General features: G+C 34.2%; 1 protein-coding gene across 1 annotated transcript in view; it reads right to left on the bottom strand.

Annotated features, from left to right (window-relative positions):
• LOC106466243 (PDZ domain-containing protein 8-like) overlaps positions 1-19008 on the bottom strand; it is a gene marked incomplete at its 3' end in the record, with an annotated part of 176655 nt that overhangs the window by 25943 nt on the left and 131704 nt on the right. Inside the window, exon 9 of the mRNA XM_022394222.1 lies at positions 12724-12810. Coding sequence (XP_022249930.1) covers positions 12724-12810 — 87 coding nt within the window. The remainder of the gene's footprint in view (positions 1-12723; positions 12811-19008) is intronic.

Genomic DNA, 19008 nt, shown 5'->3' with positions numbered 1-19008 from the left:
GCCTTCAGCCTGCCTAAAACATGTTTCATCTTTAGACAGTGTAAATAAAAATGCAACTATCTTAAAGAAGTTGGCTACAACATGCTCACAGAACAATATGAAACTAGTGAAGCTGCAAATTTCTCATTTCATCAATAGTTGTGGCCATTATTTTGCAACTGTGATTTTTTGTGAAATCTGTATATACTCCTTCCTTACGCACAATTTGATCAAAAATTTCTACTGCATGTCTTCATGGCTTCAGTTTCAAACTTGCCTTCCTCATACACTGAATAACTATGCCCAGGTTTATAGCTTCACACTGAAACTTGCTTCTGAAACAAAGATGTATTCTTCATACATTAGGCATCTCTCTTTTCCAAACATCTTAGTGTAAATTTCACCAGCCACTTGAGAATGACAGATTCATTACTCAGAAAAATTCTTACAAGCCACCTGAAATACTGAAAGATTTCTTGACACATTTCAACCTTCCAGTATACAAACACCAGATCCAATATGTTGAACAAATGAGAACTATCCAGCACATTCACAGATTCATCTGTACACTTTAGAAGAAAAATATCAGTGAATACTACTACATTCACTTATCTAATCCACACAGAACTGTGATTTACTATCCTTCTTTTCTTTTTTCATACAGTCACTACTGGAGAAAACCAAGCAGTCTTTGTCAGAATTTGAAATATAATTATTTTTACCAATTGTCAAAGTAAAAGGCTTTTACTTATACTTCTTAATAGTATAAATATATACTATGTTGTTGTTGGGCTTAAGATTCTTCTACAGTAGGTGTCTGTGACTTGGTGATGATAAATTCAACAATAAATGAACAGCACACACTTCACTTGTTTTCAAAATAATATATATATATATTCTGAACAAATTAAACGTATGTACAACAAATTCTTCACACTATAGAGAATTTAACATATCATAAACCCTACATATATAGTTCTCTTCTTCTTGTCAAAAGTCCACTTAGGCCTATTCAGTTGCTTTAGAATTTCAGTTGACAGGCTGAATTATCTTCTCTATTATTATCGCACTAGTATTCTGTGTGTGATTAACTTACAATTGTGGCGTGAGTTATCGTAATTGTTTGGTCTTCTTTCTACAAAATATCCTATGTTCCTTCTGTCAAAGTGTACTCATGCTGATTCAATTACTTTAGAACCACGCTTTGATGGAATAAAATATTCTTCTTATCTCCTTTTCTACTGTTGGTCTTACTCTAACATATTAAACATTAGGCCTATCACTTCTGTGGTAGTTAACTTGACGCCAAACTTTTCTTTGCCCCTAACTTTACTCTCTTCTGCTATTGTCTGTCTACTGTTTCTGCTCATCTCACACTATTTTTATCTTTATCAATTAATCGTCTGATCACGTTCTAAAATCTCTATATTTTCAACATCAATGTATTGCATGTGACGTTCTATAGTCTCAACATCAATGACTTATAAACATAACTTCCTACAATTGTCAGCTTTTAACTCTTATTATACCAAAAACTAAACAATAACAAAATATTCACTCACAAAATATATTAATTAATAATATCTAAACTAAACAGTCTTTTATATCATGACAGTCTTTAACATTTGCTATTTCTCAAATGCTCTTAGGAAGCCTGTGCAATGGTTGTTCAGCCTGCAAAAATTAGTAAGAATGAGGTTTGTATCAAATAACCAAGTTAGTGGCTTCAACTCAAAGTGCCTGATATACTGCAAGAATGATCGGTGTTCTGGCAACACTTATATCAGTCAAAAACTCAATCTCACTTCTGTATATCTTAACCAACTTTAATCAAGCTCTGCCACACCCTGCAAGAGCTGAAATAATAAATATACTTTTGGACACAAGCTAAACTACAAAATGTTGTGGAGTTGGGCAAAACTGCATGTTCTATCTCACCTGCCAATAAGATAGAAATGAACTTCAGAAATAATGTCCTACCAGTTCACAAATGAAGAATACATTTATTTATGCCTACCCATAATACTGTCTGGGAATAATACCTACTACTGTTGTGCCAAATTTATTATTGGAGCCCCCAGAAGCCCTGGACATTCACAGGACCTTGAGAGGTGCACAGGGCAGGTGAGCCTTGGGTTGAAAATAAACTTTCCAAATGACAAGATTTCCATAGGTCATTCTTGTCGAGATGAGGCCACAGCAAACTTATTCCTTTACTGTAACCACCTCGGTAAAAGATACCATTTCAAACCTTGTTGCCACAGAAATGACCTCTTTTAAGATGTAAGTCTCATGGTTCAAAATACATGTGTAATGTTAACATTTTGCAAGTAGAATATACAACTTGATGTAAGTAAAATGACAAAATGAATTGCACTGTGTGTAAGTCCTACAGTATGAAGACAAAGGAGTGACAATCTTTTCTGAAAAATGGATGGCTAAGGTTGGCTGAGGAGAGACTTCCAAAGTGGAAATTGAAAAAGCTTTTGTCTGATAGGTTGCAAAATGGAAATAATTCCACCAGAAGATCAAAGGATGGGATGGATCCCATCAAGGTGAGATAAGCAACCTGCCATCAGATACATACCTCAGGAACATGGCATGTCATAAAGTGAATAAAAAAACTGTAGGCCCAACATAGGAAGTTCAGAGCAAGAAAGCACAGGTCCTGAGAGTGAGTGCCTCTCTGGTGTCTGAGTGACTCATCACAATATGACTAGACAACCATGAACAAGGAAAAGGGGCTAGGCTGATAAGCCATAGTCACCTCCAGGAAGTTGATATGCAGAGAATGCTCATCTCAGTGCTGAATTGTAACATTCTGAAGCCCTAAGCTATGACAAGTTTAAAACGCCCTATACAATGAAAAAATTGGAATGGAGTCAGTATACAGTGGGTCCCTAAGCTGTAGCTTAGTTAGCTTATGCCTTAATCTAGCACTAACTAATCTGGATACTAAGACTTCACAGAAAGAGTGTTGGTGGTGAGAATCACCCCAAACAGAAAGAGGCATAGGTGGAAAGATGTAAATAAGGCTGAAGGGGGGATAGGTTGGAGCAATTGAGCTCCAATGACAGAGGATGTAGATTTGAAGGTAGAGACACAGAGGCAGAAAAGAGAATTCATGTGTGCATGACTGAGAGGAATCAGGGCTTCTAAAGAAGCAAAAGTCCCCAAATGTGAGAGAGAAGTACCATGGATACCAAACTCTCCAGGAAGTTGAGGAAAACCTCCAAGTGAACAAGAAACTGACTTAGTCTGACCAGACCAAGCAAGAGATCTTGTGAAAGGAAAATGGGCAGAAGTAGCAATCGCCTATTCCTATCAATACAGAGCCAAGAGAAGCCAAACAACCATATAATAATGAAAATTAATCTGAGAAGATACATGTGCCAAATAAAAGAATGTATGTCCAGTGGAAAAATTAGGGGCTGGAGCTAGGCTGAAAAGAAGAGCTAAGAACTGAAAAGCACAATAATTGAAACTAAAATGAGAGGAATGATGGGACACAGGACCAAAGGGTTTATAAAGGAAAGCATTTGAAATATCTACCTTGGTTAAAAACAGCCCAGGAAAGAAGGCCCAAGGCAGACTGAGAATCCACCTAGAATAAAAGAGCAATTGGAAAGTGATTCAGAGATAACAAGCTTGATGAGAGGGCACCAATCCCTTGACTTCATGAGGATCACAAAAAGATTGGACAAAAAGCCTCTAGTTGGAGATGGGTTTTATTGATGCAGAAGACAGGTGGGAAAAGGACAATGAGAAAAAAAGAGGTGGAATTAGAAAGAGCAGAACAAAATGGTGGGAAAGAATGTGCAGAATCCCAGAGTCACTGGGAAAGGAAGTAAACAGGATAGTAAATGGGAGAGGTTGGCACAAACAGGACCATAGCTCAGGATCAGTTCCAAAGAAGAGTAGTCACTAGCTGTGTGGGAGGGAGGACAACAAACAGAAGATTTGTTTAACTGATAGGGTTTAGTGGCACAAAACACCAGGGCTATCTGCACCAATCAGAAGGGAGAGAATAAAAGCAGGAAAAGGGTAGCTTGAGGTGACTCCCAACAACGGATGGCAGAGGTACCCATGAACCAGTGAGTCAGAAAATTAAGGAAAGAAAAGCATGTGTTTTTCTTATAACAAAGCCACATCGGGCTATCTGCTGTGTCCACAGGAAACAATAGAAAATTGCAGATGAGCAGCAAAATCTTGGAGTTTCAAGGAGTCAGGAAAAAACCCAAAGACCAAGTCTGTAAGGAAATGGGTAAGATGAAGGTCCCAGATATTAAAGGAAGGAATGCAGACACTCAATTGACGATATTAAAAAGTAAAATATGGTCAAAAAAGGGACAAGAAAGGAAGAAATGGAAATCAAAATGAGAATCAAAAAAGAATAGGTGTCTCCACTAATACTGTTTAGGTTGTAAAGAAGAGCCTCATTGAGAAGGTGAAGAATCAAAAAAGAATAGGTGTCTCCACTAATACTGTTTAGGTTGTAAAGAAGAGCCTCATTGAGAAGGTGAAGGCCATAGATAGTGTAAAGGAGTAGTGTAAAGATAGATAAAAACAAATAACTGGAAAAAAATACAAAGGAGAAAGAGGAGTACTCCAAACAGAAAGAAGTTATGTACTAGTAATTTATGAAACCTTTTTTTTAAGTTTTCTGTTGTAACTGGCTTAGACTTTTACTGCATATAAAATTGTATACATAATACTAGCTAAATATAAGTGATACATATAAACTACCTAAATAAACACAATTTGTTTTTTGATCCACAGTTAATCTCCAAATGGTAAATTAACATCTGTTATAAGTAATAATGACAACAGTCACTCAACAGCAGTGTTTTACCCTTTAACAATGGGAATTATCAACTAAAGGTAAAAGAAGGTAATTATTACTGACTTTGTCCTTTAAATGTTTTCATAATTACATGTGGCTACACTGATAATTCATGAGATTGCAAGCAAAAGCATTCAAATAATGATGTATCCTCTTCTCATCAGAAGCTGCTCCTGTGTCCAGTCAACATTTTCTGTATCACATCCAATGGAATTTTACTTTTTGTTTATACATTATAAAGCATATGATGTAATTAATAACTTCTTTTACAGATGTTACCATGAAGAGTTGAATCAGTTGAAGTTTTTTTTATTAGCCCAATGGTTAACATTATATTTTAAAAAATATTTGAAGAATTGTGCAACAAAAACCATACAAATACATGCTGTTATCACTATTAACCACTTTATCCTATTAGTATATATTACCTATATACACAGAGCCACAGGTGTTGAGCAGACATGATCTGCTGTAAAAGGTTGTGAATGCTATTTTATTTCTACTACTACCCAAGAGTATTTTCTAGGTGCACAACCTGGTATATGGTCTATGACGGTAAGTTTTACCGCTCTGACACCCTATCTTGGACATATACAGATGATATACATGAGAATGTCAAATTCTCACAGATGTGTTTCTTAACCTTAAAATTTAACATGAACTATATTCTCAGATCTTTTTGATCAAAGGACCTTTACTAGACTGATATCATGCAATATGTTTAGTAAAAATATTAATCGAAAGTGCATTTTAACACATTGATATTGTTACGCGTCCAGTCGTTACTTAATTTTCCGTAAATTTGTTCCGATGAAACTTTAGCGACACAAGTCCTTTCTTAAATAAAACTGGTTTATTCTTTCCGAATACAACTTTACGATACACTTAATTTCAACAGTCGCGCTATAACAACGAACGTGTTCAACTTGAACAATACGCTCTCACTGCAGTTCAATTACTCACTACACTATTTTTGTCACATTGTGACCATCTTATAAATATACAAGACTAACACACTCTTGAAGGAGCAGGATATTTCTAGAAAACGTGGCGTGACACTAGTCACATGACCTCAATGATGCAATAATATTATATAAACTCAAAATCTTAAAGTTACTATGCCTAGGGGAACTATCCAAGATAAGGCTGATTATTACATGGTACTGGGAAAACATCTTTACTGAACAGCAAAACATATTCAATCTTACACTGAAAACAATAGTTTGAAATACTGACTTGACATATTGCAATAAACTCAGAGATAACTACATTCAGTCCAATGGAATATTGCTTACTACATGAGAATAAATACTATATATAGTATTCCAAGCTACTGCTTTTATAGCTTATCCTTACAAAAAAAATGCTCATCTGGATAAACTTACATGTAAATCTCAAAAGTAGACACATAATTATAAATACATATGTTAAACATGGATATAAAACAACAAAGTTCAGAGATCAATTATCAACGTCATCCTCAGATATGTTAAGTTTAAGAGATTTCAGAAATAATTTACAGATCTAAGTGTCTAAATAAAAGAAGCATTAAATTAAATACTTAAAAATAACTATCAAACAGCAAAAATTAAAGGACTTTTGCATCTGAGGTAGATGATAATTTATCTCAGAACTTTGTTGTTTTATATCCATGTTGTAATGTTGAAACATGTAGAGTCATCAACTTTTTGAAGGCCATAGGTAGGGCTAAATAAAATGTTTTTAATTGTGTACCAGTTTAACGTTGAATATTATTTATGATTTTAACATGGTACTTGTTTCTTGGCATGGGAGCAGTTACTACTGCAACACTTTTTGCAGCCATATGAGACTGACTTTGACATATCGTATGGCCACAGTGTAAAAGCGGAACTCCATTCACAGTCCATCCATGCTCATCGAGTAAGGGAATTACAGGCTTTGCTATGTGTGCAGATCTCTTTAGGTGTTGCATGAAGGTATCCTCAGCAAATGGCAGCAGCATCAGTAACATAGTCTTGTTGTTCAGATATTTATTGGCTCTAATGTTTGCTAGACTAGACCCAGCCATTTCTACATTTTTTGTGTACACAACAATCAATAAGTTCCTTGCCTGATTGAAAACCTCACCAGTGAGAGATGAGTCATGAGTTTCTGCAAAATCTTCAAGAGCATCAATGTTGATCTTCTTACTGGCTACCAATCAGCCCTTCATACTGGTAAAATATGGATAGCTGGTAGTATCCCTTCACCTGAGACTGTGGATTAACGGTAGCGATTGACACTGAGCTTATCCTACAGACCTTGCAATTTCATGAATTGGCAAATAATTGTCAAGTCCAGTCCGTACCCATAATTGTGGAAAATCCTTCATCAGTGTAGCTGCATAGTAAATGCAAAGTACTATCACAGCAGTATCATTAGCATGTACTATGACACATTGAGCCACTTCTTTCTGTCTGCTTCCTCTTGAGTTGATTTTAACTCTGCAACAGAAGTTACAGTACCCCCTGTCAGATGTACAAATTTGATTTCATCTTCAAATCCTCCATCTAAGGAGATATGGATAAAGCTCAGAGTTGAAACCTCTATTTCATCTTTGCTCCACTTGTTACATAGATAATGTTGGCAAGATTTGCAAAGAAATCAGTTGGATCAAGAGCTTTGTACTGATCAGTCACTTTAGACACTTTTAATGGTCTAGATTCTCCTACCCTTTGCTGTCTCTCAATTGTTTTGGAGTCTTGTAATGAATATAAAAGAAGTGAATTATGATTGTGCCAATTGGCAAATCACTGAGAAAAGTTTGTTTGAAACAGTCTGCAATCATTTCAAATATCAAACTAAAGCACTACATTCTTAGTTACCCTTTTCTTGAACAACATCTTTGAACGTTCTGACAATTTCTGAAACTGAGGCTTAGAAACTCAATAAAAGTAGTGTTTCTTGCAATCAGAAGGTTTTATAAAGTCATATTGCAAAAATCTAATAACATAATTAAAATTTGCTTTGTTTTATTACAGAAATGAAAATGAACAAGTGATGATAAAACATTAACAACATTTTACTTAACATTTTCATGTGTTGTAGGGTCACTCATTCTAAGTCCAATATCCAACTTACAATAGCTTGTTAGTAAGATTGTGCAAATATATATTTTTCCTGGATAACCAAAGATTACATTTATACCCTACAACCTGTTACAGCAGCCAGTATCTATTTTCGTGAAAAATTGTGAGTTTGGCTCCCTGGGTATATCTGTAGTGTAGTAATTTCAATACTTAGATCAACCGAAGCTAGATTGTTAAGATATCTTGAGCTGCAATTTTTATGTTACAATGTATGATAAATTAATGTCAGTTTTATGGGGATGAATTCTTTACAGTAGGTGTCTGCAACTTATTGGCAATAAATTTCAATAATAAATAGACAACAAACAATTCACTTGTATTACAATAATATATATATTCAAAACAAGTCAAATGTACGTACAAAAAAATTTTTTTACACTATTGTTTACCACAGTTCAATCCAGAACTTTAAATAATTGTCTCTTTTCTTCAAAGTCCACACAGGGTGGTTCAATTCTTCTTCTCAACTCTCTTTATTACAATACAATCTGGGATTATAGCACCTTGAATGTTGCCACTATACACTCTTTATGACTAAACTTACAAACACAGTCTAGATCTATATCTCTCAATAACTTTGTCTTACTTTCACTAACTGCCTTTTACGTTCTTTTTTGCACTCTGTATCTGCATGTATTTATAACACACGACAGAAAAATCTAGAAATACCTAGCCCTATAATGAAAACAATATTCAAATAATGAGAAAACAAAACTCAGTAGCTATGAGTAAAATGATGTCAACAATATTACAACAATCAAACTGTATTCCCACCATATAACTCATACAATTACATAATGAAATTTGCCATAATTATGCTTTTAAAATTAACTCTTCACAGTTGTTATGAAAACTAACTGATCATTAAATGTTAAAACACTAAATAATAACTCTTAAACTAAACAGTATTGTATATCCAACAATAAGCGCCACTTCAAGAAAATTATTTACAACATTATATACAAAAACTACTTGTCAGTTCATATACTAAGTCTCCTCATATAGTCTGCACGAACATTTGCAGTTCCATTGTTTATCTCTCTTCTCATAGGGCATCTAGTAGGGTTTCACTTTGACAGGATCCCTGGTTGTGGTCTCAATCTTGTGTTGCAGAAGGTCTGTCTTGCCTGGTCTATTTGTGAAGACATCTGCGTACTGGCACAGTAGGTCACATAGTTCTTTCTTCTCCTTGCCAGTCAGTTCTTCACTGATGTTGATGGCTTTGTATGTCTCATCTCCATCTGGTGGTATTAAGTCTAGTAGGTCTTCCTCTTCTATAACAAACTCACCATCTTCTGGTTCTGCACTTGTGACAGCCATACCTGCCATGCCTTTATGTACCTCAGTAGCTGCATCTGTAAGGTCTTCTTCCCTCTCAGAGTACCTATTCAACAGATTAGCATGGTACATCTTTGTCTTCTCTTCCACTTTCACCTTATAGTACCTTCTGTTGATAATGTTTTGCACTTCAAAAGGTTCTTTCCACTGCAGGGTAAGTTTATTGTTGTCTGTGTGTAGCAGAACTAAGACCTTCTTGTCCAACTTTGAAATGTCAACCCTTGGCCTTCTTGTCACAGAAGTGCTTCTGACTTATATATATATTTGAATAACTAAAAAATCATAAATTACTACATCAATACCATAGAATTCTACAATAATTTATCAAGCTTAGTAACTAAGCGTTATTTGGGTCTAAAAAAAATATATGAAATTTCAAGCAGACTAAAGACACAACCTACCTTATTGAAATCTTCATTCAAAAGAAAGAAATGGAAGAAGGAATGTCAGAAAGGCTGAGAAAACCACTAAGTATGAAACTACAGACTTAGTATTTTGACTTCACAAACATCTAATTTGAACCAGTGCTGCATTCAAAATACCACATGACACACAAAAATCGATGTTTATCTGTTTTTAATATTTACTTTTAGATTTCAATTATAATCTACAGTTTGATACCAACATAAGTTCATGAAATAGTAGTTCAATAAAATTTTGAATGTGAGTCAACAAACGAGATGACATAGCCTTTCACCTGTGACCCGTCGAAAAAAGGGTTAACTCTTTCGGAAAGTCTCTTATGTCTAGGGTTGTATGAGGTGGTAAAGAGCTGCCTAGTACCTATGAGTTTGCACACCACTTGCATCAGTTCTGAGATAAACTTGGTCCATATGTCACTTAAAACTTCTTTTGGAAAGCCTACTCTGCAGAACACTTCCAGGAGAGCTTCTACTTCTCTCTCCATCTCTATTTATGGCAGTGTTATGGCTTTTGGATAACATGTCACATAGTCAACTACTGTCAGAACATACCGGTTGCCGTTAAGAGAAACAGGTGTTAGTGGTCCAATCAAGTCCACAGTTACTCTGCTGAATGGCTCTTCTATGAGAGGCATTTCACCCAGCAGCGCCTTGGCTACTTTCCATCTATATATTATCCTTTGGTAGATGTCACATGCTCACCTCTCTGATGACCTCCAGACAATGGAAGTTGATGGAGATTCTTTCTGCTGTCTTCTTTGCTCCTAGGCGTCCTCCTACAATCAATTTGTGGGACAGCTTCATCACTTGAGTCCAGAATTCTGCTGGTACTATGATCTGTTTGACTTCCCCAGTATAACTACCTTGATAGATCCAGTACATCTCTCCTTTCCAATCCTCTATTCTGTAAATCCTTCTCTCTTTTGTCTTGTGCTTTACTTTCTCCCAAGCATTGTCTGAAAGATTCTGCACTGAAGGGTCTTTCTTCTGGGTTTCCTTCAGTTCCTGCAGACATACATTCAGGATGTTGCCTTTTCATACATGGATGGGGACTCAATGTCTTGCTTGCTCTTCTTTTCTTGAGCTCTAGTGGTGACTGCAGGTGCTTCATCCATCTTCTTTCTGTCGGGTTCCTCCAAACGTCTAGTCTCTGGTATAATTCCAATTACCAAATCATAGATGGGTGCCTTCATACACATGGCCTCAAGGTCTTTCACATAGCATGTAGTGTCCACCTTGATTCTTGCTATGTGAAACTTTCTCACTGTCCCATCAATTAGCACACGGAGGCATACCTTACCCATTATTTGATCATCAGTTACTAGACTGGTTCTCACTGCTGCATCAAGTATCTCGTAGTACCTTCACTTTCTTGTTCTCAACATAGCCTTCACCTACTAGCATGTTGTGATTTGTTGTCAACTCTCAATGTCTGTCACATGCTCCAAACACTATTGGCACTGTTGATTCATTTGTTAACTAGAGCTAACCATCAGTCATGCACTGATTAATTATGGAAATAGCACTTCCTTCTTGTAGTGAATCTGATATGTCGTTTTTATTCTCTTTCTTCTGGCAGTAGCATCCCTGGTGAAAGTCACTCTTTTCTTGTTTATTCTCGGCCCCATATTTGTAGGTAGCTCCAATTGCTTTATGTTGAGATATCTGCTGTTCTTTGTTGGTGCCAGATTTGCACTCATTTGCAATATGCCCTATTTTACTACAAATATAGCATCTCTTCTCCCATTTGTCTGTTAATCTCCTGTCACCTTTGGTGGACTCCTGCTTCTGGTCAGCCACCATTGGTTTCAACTTTTAACTGGTTATTCTTGGACTTGCCAGTTACATTCTCTCCAAGGGCTTCCATATATTGTTCTGACAACTTGATCATCTCATCCACATCTTTTGGCACTCTCTCTTTTAGGAAAAGTGACATGTCAGTTGAGCACATGATAATGAACTGTTCACATATTAGATCTGTCAGTCCCTCAAAGCTATTTTCACACTTGGTCATGTCAGTCCATCTTGTGAAGAATCGTTGTAGACATGTGACAAACTGAAATATAGTTTCTTTAGTGTCAGGTTTTACTTCTCTGAACTTCTGACAAATAGCTTCTTCAGTAAGTTCATAGCTTTTCAGGAAGGCCACTTCTGACGTCATGCTTGCATATAATTGTAAGCCTTTTCCTGTGAGAAGTGGGCTGAGATAGACTGCCCAGTCAGTGCTTGCAGAAGGTCTGATAACATATTAAGTCTTGAGCACTTAGTTCAAATACCATGCTTGAATCAAGTTTAATAGAAAGAACAAAAAAAAAGAGCACACTTAATTTCAGAAATTGTGAAGAGGAGATAAACAGCTGTAAATTTATAACATAGATATTACAGATGATAAAATATAAACTGCTAGATCTACGAAAATAGTGCTATGCTTCATACCAACAGTTCAATAAAGTTAGATGCAGTATATTTTTTTCCTAATCAGCACATTTTACATTACCTTATTGCACTTCCAACAAGTGTGGTCTTAATAACCATCTTAAAAGAAAATTATTATAACAGAAGTGATTTACAAGATTTAATGCTATGTTTATTAGGAGAAAATTTTAATTAGATTTTGTATACTTCATTTTATGAAATTTTAAGTAGAGTTATTCCACATTTAATATGTAACACGCAGAGCACATTTTTAATATCTTTGTTTTTTGTCTGGTAAATGGGGTCTTGTAGCTCTAGAGCACTGTACACATGACCTGATAATCAGCTTAGGTTGTCAAATACTATCCTAGATATTTTGTAGTATTATGTGTATTAAAAAATTATTGAAAATGTTATAAGCTATACTTGGAAGCAAGCAAAAGAAAGACTTCATTATATCAAAAGACTACCTTATAATACTAAGTTTTGAATTTCTAACCTAAATTTTTCATAAAAGCGGTCACTGTTTGTTCAGAAACCGAAAGCACAGAATAGCCATCCCTTAATACAAATTACATCTGCACACACACATAAATATATATATATATACTTTTACCTTTTTGATTCCAGCAATAGCAGCAGGTAAGTTCTGTATAACAGCTTCCACCACAACACAGTTTTCCTGTCTATGGACTAAGTATTCCTGTAATAGATCAAAAGTATATTTAAATTAACATGTTTCTGACCTAGTAGAGTGTGCAGAATGTCACTCTAAGAGGAAATCTGGCCAACTGCAGCAAAACTGTGACCAGCCTTAATTACTATCTTAATTACAGAGAGGTGGAGCAGGAGGAAGAGAAAGGGAGAAATATAACAGGTATAAGAAATATTATAAATGCTTATTTGTATACACATCCTATTATATTATGGCACACTGTCTTATACTTACATTGAATATATATGCACGTATCTATAAAACTTTAAAAAAATCATATGGCTATCTACATATACAGCTTTACATCTTAAAAAACTATAAAGCCTGCATGTGTGTATATAAATACTGGCTAACATGCAATTCATGTTCATGTACCATTACAGTATAGTTCAGAAATTCCTCCAATCCAATATTTACACTCCCTATATAACTACAGGGTATAAATATAGTAGCTATATATATTTTACAAGTATATACATTACATGCAATATGTTGATCACCATGAGTTGTTGTGATCATACATGCAGTACAACTATCAATGATAACATTATGGCAATGACATCAGGAGCAATAGCCATCCAATCTGCATGAAGCCAATCCAAAGTTATCAGTTTTCCCAAGACCACATTATACACCAACTACATATTTCATTAAACTAAGTTCTTTTAAATAGAACAGTATTGCTATTATACAGATTTATGTCCATGAGGTATAAAGAAATAAAATCCTTAAAATTGTTAATTTAAAAAGAGGGAATAGGGATCTTCAAAAAAATTACAGAAATAAGATAGATAGCTTAAAGTGAAAATGCAATCACAAAAAAAGTAAACAAACAAGCTTTATGTGTGAGACATATTGTTGACATTATTTACTCAAGATACAAATTCCTATTTTAACTCATTGTCTAAAAGCTGTAATATTCAGGAGAGTCAAAACAGGGGGGTTATATCTTGAGGAAATAATGTCAACACTATGTCTCAAACCTTAAATTTAAGCTACCTATCTTGTTTCTGTAATTTTTTGAAGATCCTTTTTCCCTTTTCTAAATTAACAATATTTTTTTGTTTTGTGTTTGAGTGATCGGTGACAACAATTTATTTATATCTCTTGATGCAATGTTTATGTAATGTAATCCATTTCCATTTTTTTCAATTGGACAGAAAAGTCCTACTTTAAATATAAAACATGCATTAATCCAGCTCTGTGACTTCATCTCAGAAATACAGGATTTCTATTACCAAGTGTTGGTCAATTAAGTCTAATGAACACATAAGATGATGCTTATCAAATAATAAATGATGCAGTTTAGGGTCTAAATGTACAGTATAACTGCAATTATGGAATTACAGGGACTTTCATATTGCAATGCAATTAAGTTTTTCTTTCGTTTTTTAATAGTAATAAATGTATTATATTCTGTGTTGTTCCATTTGAAGGACTTGTCATTTCTAAGTCACGGTGGCTCTGAGTCCAGATGTTGGAGTTTGTGTACGATACCAATGTAATCATGGTACAATATTTTGTGATACTAGATCACAAACTTTTGGTAAAACACAAGTTACAAGGAAAAGAAATTTAATTTCTACTTCTGCCAATATCATAGAACAATATGTACTTCTTCTAATTTTCAAAATCTTGAATACTTATACTTCCACCAAACTCTTTTACCAGATATTCTATTTTTCTAGTTCTTCATTAGAAATCAAGAAATGTGATAGAAAATACTTACTCGTTTTCTGTTTATTAAAAGAACATTTAATGATGTTACCAAATGGAGGAGGATGTAACAGAAAGTCAGAATCATATATGTAAGCAATACCTGTTTAATTCAGGTCAATTAAGTAAAGCTTTTATGTGGTTTCAATTGAGACACCAAAATTAACCTTACTTACTGATTTTTTTACATTGTCATAGAGTATTTTGATGAAAAATGGATGTCATTTTTTATTAAATTTATAATATGGACAACACTACAAAGTTCTACTTATACAAATAACCAATATCCATAAAAAGTACTTTAAGAATGATTTTGTTTCAGACAAATTCATTACTAAGGTTACGTTATTTCAAGAAAAGTGGAGACATTTTCTTTTTGCTTGGAGATCAAATACTTTCTCTACAACAAAGATGAACTGTCCATATTACTGTTCTAACAAGTTTTGCTTTAGTGATAATAAACACATTACCACTAATGTAATATCATCACTTCCACGATACAGTTGATTATAAAACTTAAACTGCAGTTGTTTTGTAGCTATTTCAACAAACTTTGTACACAAAAAACTATCTTATCCATACACAGTTAGTTCAATTTCAAATATTAAATTTCCTCATAACTCACAATTTTTTAAAGGACAAAATAAGACACTTAATATTCAATGCACTTTTATTTTTGAATTGTGAATTACTAAGAGCAACATGCGAGAGTCAGGCATAATGAGTATCTATCATGGACCATTTTGACAACAGAAAAAACATTTATATTTACTTTGATTTAATAAAAGTAATCCAGGTGTGACAATTTTCCAATGTACATGTAAAGAAACACATGAACAGCTCAATAAGAGTATGAGGAATAAAATAATTAGAAAAGGCTGGCAAAGCATTAAGAATTAGACAAATGACTTAAAAAAAGGAAAACAATTTCAAAGTAATCTGTGAACTAAAACTACCTTCAAAGTGCTTAAGGCAAAGAATGTGAATATAAATTAGAAACTTTTAGTTAATTAAGAAAAAGGTTGAATATGGTGATTCTCAGGTGTTCTACAATTAGAGTTTTAGTACAAGCAGCTAACTTTTTGGCATTGTTCATTCTGTGTATTAAATCTAGTAATTGGATTATCAAGCAGGTGTGTAAAGCAAACTGTTGCTTATTTGATGTAATACTTCATTCAACATAAACATTTTCATACCATATAACAATAGCCCCAGCTATAACAACACTACTGCTTTTCTATCATGAGTACTTTAAAGATAGCTATTTGTCTTGAGAAAAGCTGAATGATTAACTTTATTACTTAAATTTAGTCAATGTCATTTCTAATGCCAAAAGTTGTAAACCCACCAGTGAGTGGTGCTCAGTATTATTATTTGCCAGACTGCCAGATAACTTAGTAAGGCAGTCAAAGATGGAGATTGAGTAAATTAAGAACTAAGTTCAAGCTGTAAAAATTAGCTTTTTAATCTTAACCTATTGAAAAATAGTTCTATATCTTCAATAATAGAAATATATCACGAAAGAAACACAATGTTCAGCACACATGTAGTATTCATATGAAAAGCTGTTAGCAGTTTGAATTGAAATTCTTGTAGCAAAAGCAAAAAAAAGAAAAAACTGACAGCAAAGAAAGTGAAGTGAAACCGACACAAATGAAATAGATATTAAACCATTTTTAATTAGATTTACACTACTGGGTATCTTTTATTCAATATTTAATTTATTTCACTGATTTCCAATAACATCTGAACTTTCTGATTGTTGTCTGATGCTGGAATATATCAAAAGCACTTATTCACTTGGTGAAGACAAGAAGGATTGTGTTAGTAACACGTTTTTGTTACATCAGGTCCTATGTTGGAATTCTGCAATCAAAGATTCCTTTCATAATAAACTGAAGAGGACATTAACTTCTAACTTAACTCTTCTTAGCCAATTCTGACCTCATTTATACTATATTTGTTTTCAATATAATAAACTGTTCTTTGAAGTCATGGAAGCACAGTAAAAGATTATTTCAAAACTGTTCACTCTTTAACACAAATTCCATTTATAATATTTCTTATTAGTATCAATTTGTTCCACATAAGTTTGTTTCACTGATTACATACTTTTCATGTTGAAATATGTTTATTAATTGATTGTTTACGTTCTGGCGAATAGTATCATTCTCATCTATTACATTGTGAAACTAAATAATAAATTTTGCTTTTATGCATATTTTTGAAAATGCTATATGTTTTAATAAATCATAAAATTCAGATAATATATAAAAATGTTTAAATTTCATTTAAACTTTTACCCCACCCCATGACTTCTAATTTAAAATCACCAAATACATATTTTATTTCATTTTAGATGCTGGTGAAATTTTTTGAAGATGATTATATGTTACTGTAATAGGTGGAAAAGTATATATTAACTTCTTTTTGACAGAAATAGTTTTATACCACAGCCAAATTGACAAAATTATATATGATACTCTGATAATAATGCTTTCTCCCAATTTGTCATATTGATTTTAATATTTTTTACTCTTACCTTACTCTGCTGTTTATTATTTATAATGAGTTTAACTGTTTATTATCAAAGCCATTATCAATTTTTTAAAGCTTAATATAAAAGTTTCAGCTATATCAAATACTTTTAGAAAAATATTACATTTTGTTCACAAAACATTTTATAACTAAACTAATGGTCTTACATACAACAAAACTTGCATGTTTATATGCTTGTACACAGTATAGCCTTGTTTTTATTTGTTACAGAGTTCATGAGGGCTATCTGCTGCTGTCCTTAATTTTGGATTGACAAACACAGGAAACTCAACCATTCAGCAGCAACTACTACCTATTCTTAAGCCACACTTACTGGGATTTTCCATTAAATTATTACCCTCCTAAGGCTGAAACAGAAAGTATTTTTGATGGTACAAGGATTCAAAGTTGCAGTCTTCTAACTCCTGAGAGCAACACCTTATCCAATAAACTGCCAGACTCAATAACACAATTAAGACAAACTTAAATGTAATAAAAATATAATTTTGTATTTATATAGAAAAAAGATGTATTTTAATCAATTAGGCAGTATACACAAATAAATAATAATGTTATGACAGCGGAAGTCGTGTGACACTGGGAGCATGCGTGCTGGAGTTTTTGGTATTATCGGGGAACTCCGCGAATCTCCGAGTATTTCTTAGACACCCTCTGTTTTAGTATATAAGCCTGGCAAAGAAAGCCAGCAAGATAGGCATATAGATTGAAGATAGAGATAATTGAGTCAAGCAAACACTACGCACCATAAGTAAAGTGTGTGAATCACTGTGATTTATAGAGTGTGTTATAAAGATTGTTAAGTTTAAAGTGACTGTAGAAATTCTGTGTATTACAAAGTTGTATCAAGAAAGAATAAACTAGTTTTAATTAAGAAAGGACTTGTATCGCTGAAGTTCCTCGGAAAGAATTTATACAGGAAATTAACAAACGAACAGAGACGTAACAAATTGGTGTCAGAGAGTGGGACGGAAAAGGAAAAAAAAAGAAGATGGAAACGAAAAGTGGCAAATCAAACTACAGCTTAGCAGATTTGATGGCAGCAATACAAGAACAGCAAAAGAAACAAGAAGAACGAGAAAAGAAACAACAAGAACGAGAATAGAAACAAGAAGAGAGATTAAAGCAGTTGTTGGAGGAAAAAGAAAAGAAACAAGAAGCGAGATTACAGCAGTTATTGGAGAAAAAAGAAAAGAAACAAAAAGAGAGACAACAGCAGTGGCAGCTCGAACAGCAAAATAAACAAGAGAGACTACAGTAGTGGTTAGAGGAGAAAGAAAATAAACAAGAAGAAAGTTTCCAACAGTTGAGAGAAAACCAGCATACACAAATGGAAAAGATTTGTAAATTTCAAAGTGAATTAAATACATTAAAGGACGATTTACTATCTTTTACACAGGGAAGATATATTAACCATCGACCTAATCAGCCTCAGACAACAGGAAGCCCCTTCCAGACCCCGCAGTTAAACCCTAATGCAGACATCTCCAGTCCTGCCAGAAGTCACATCCCAGACATGAGTGTCAGCAATAGAAGTGATCTAGTACGAAGGAAGTCACAGGAATTCGATGGGAAAGCACCATGGGAGGCATATGGAGCACAATTTGAGCTCCTGGCAGAAATGAATGGATGGGCAGAGGAGCAAAAGCAGTGTACCTGGCAACGAGCTTGAATGGACAACCACTGGAAATATTTGGACAGTTGTCAGCAGACGAGAGGCACAATTAAAGAGCACTGGTAGCTGCTCTAGAACTCAGGTATGGAACTCAAAGCCATTCCGAAGTCTACAGGGCTAGGTTTAGGACGAGAGTCCGTGCTAAAGGGGAGCCTGCAAGAGCTGGCACAGGATTAGGAAATGCACCACCCGATCTCCTCAAGCTGTTGCTGAGGGATCAGTTCGTAGATGCCTTGGAC

This window comes from Limulus polyphemus, unplaced genomic scaffold, assembly GCF_000517525.1.
Source record: "Limulus polyphemus unplaced genomic scaffold, Limulus_polyphemus-2.1.2 Scaffold2203, whole genome shotgun sequence".
Classification (NCBI taxonomy): Eukaryota; Metazoa; Arthropoda; class Merostomata; order Xiphosura; family Limulidae; genus Limulus; species Limulus polyphemus.
Note: the sequence above shows the minus strand (reverse complement) of the source record. Positions and strands in the feature narration are given on the sequence as shown.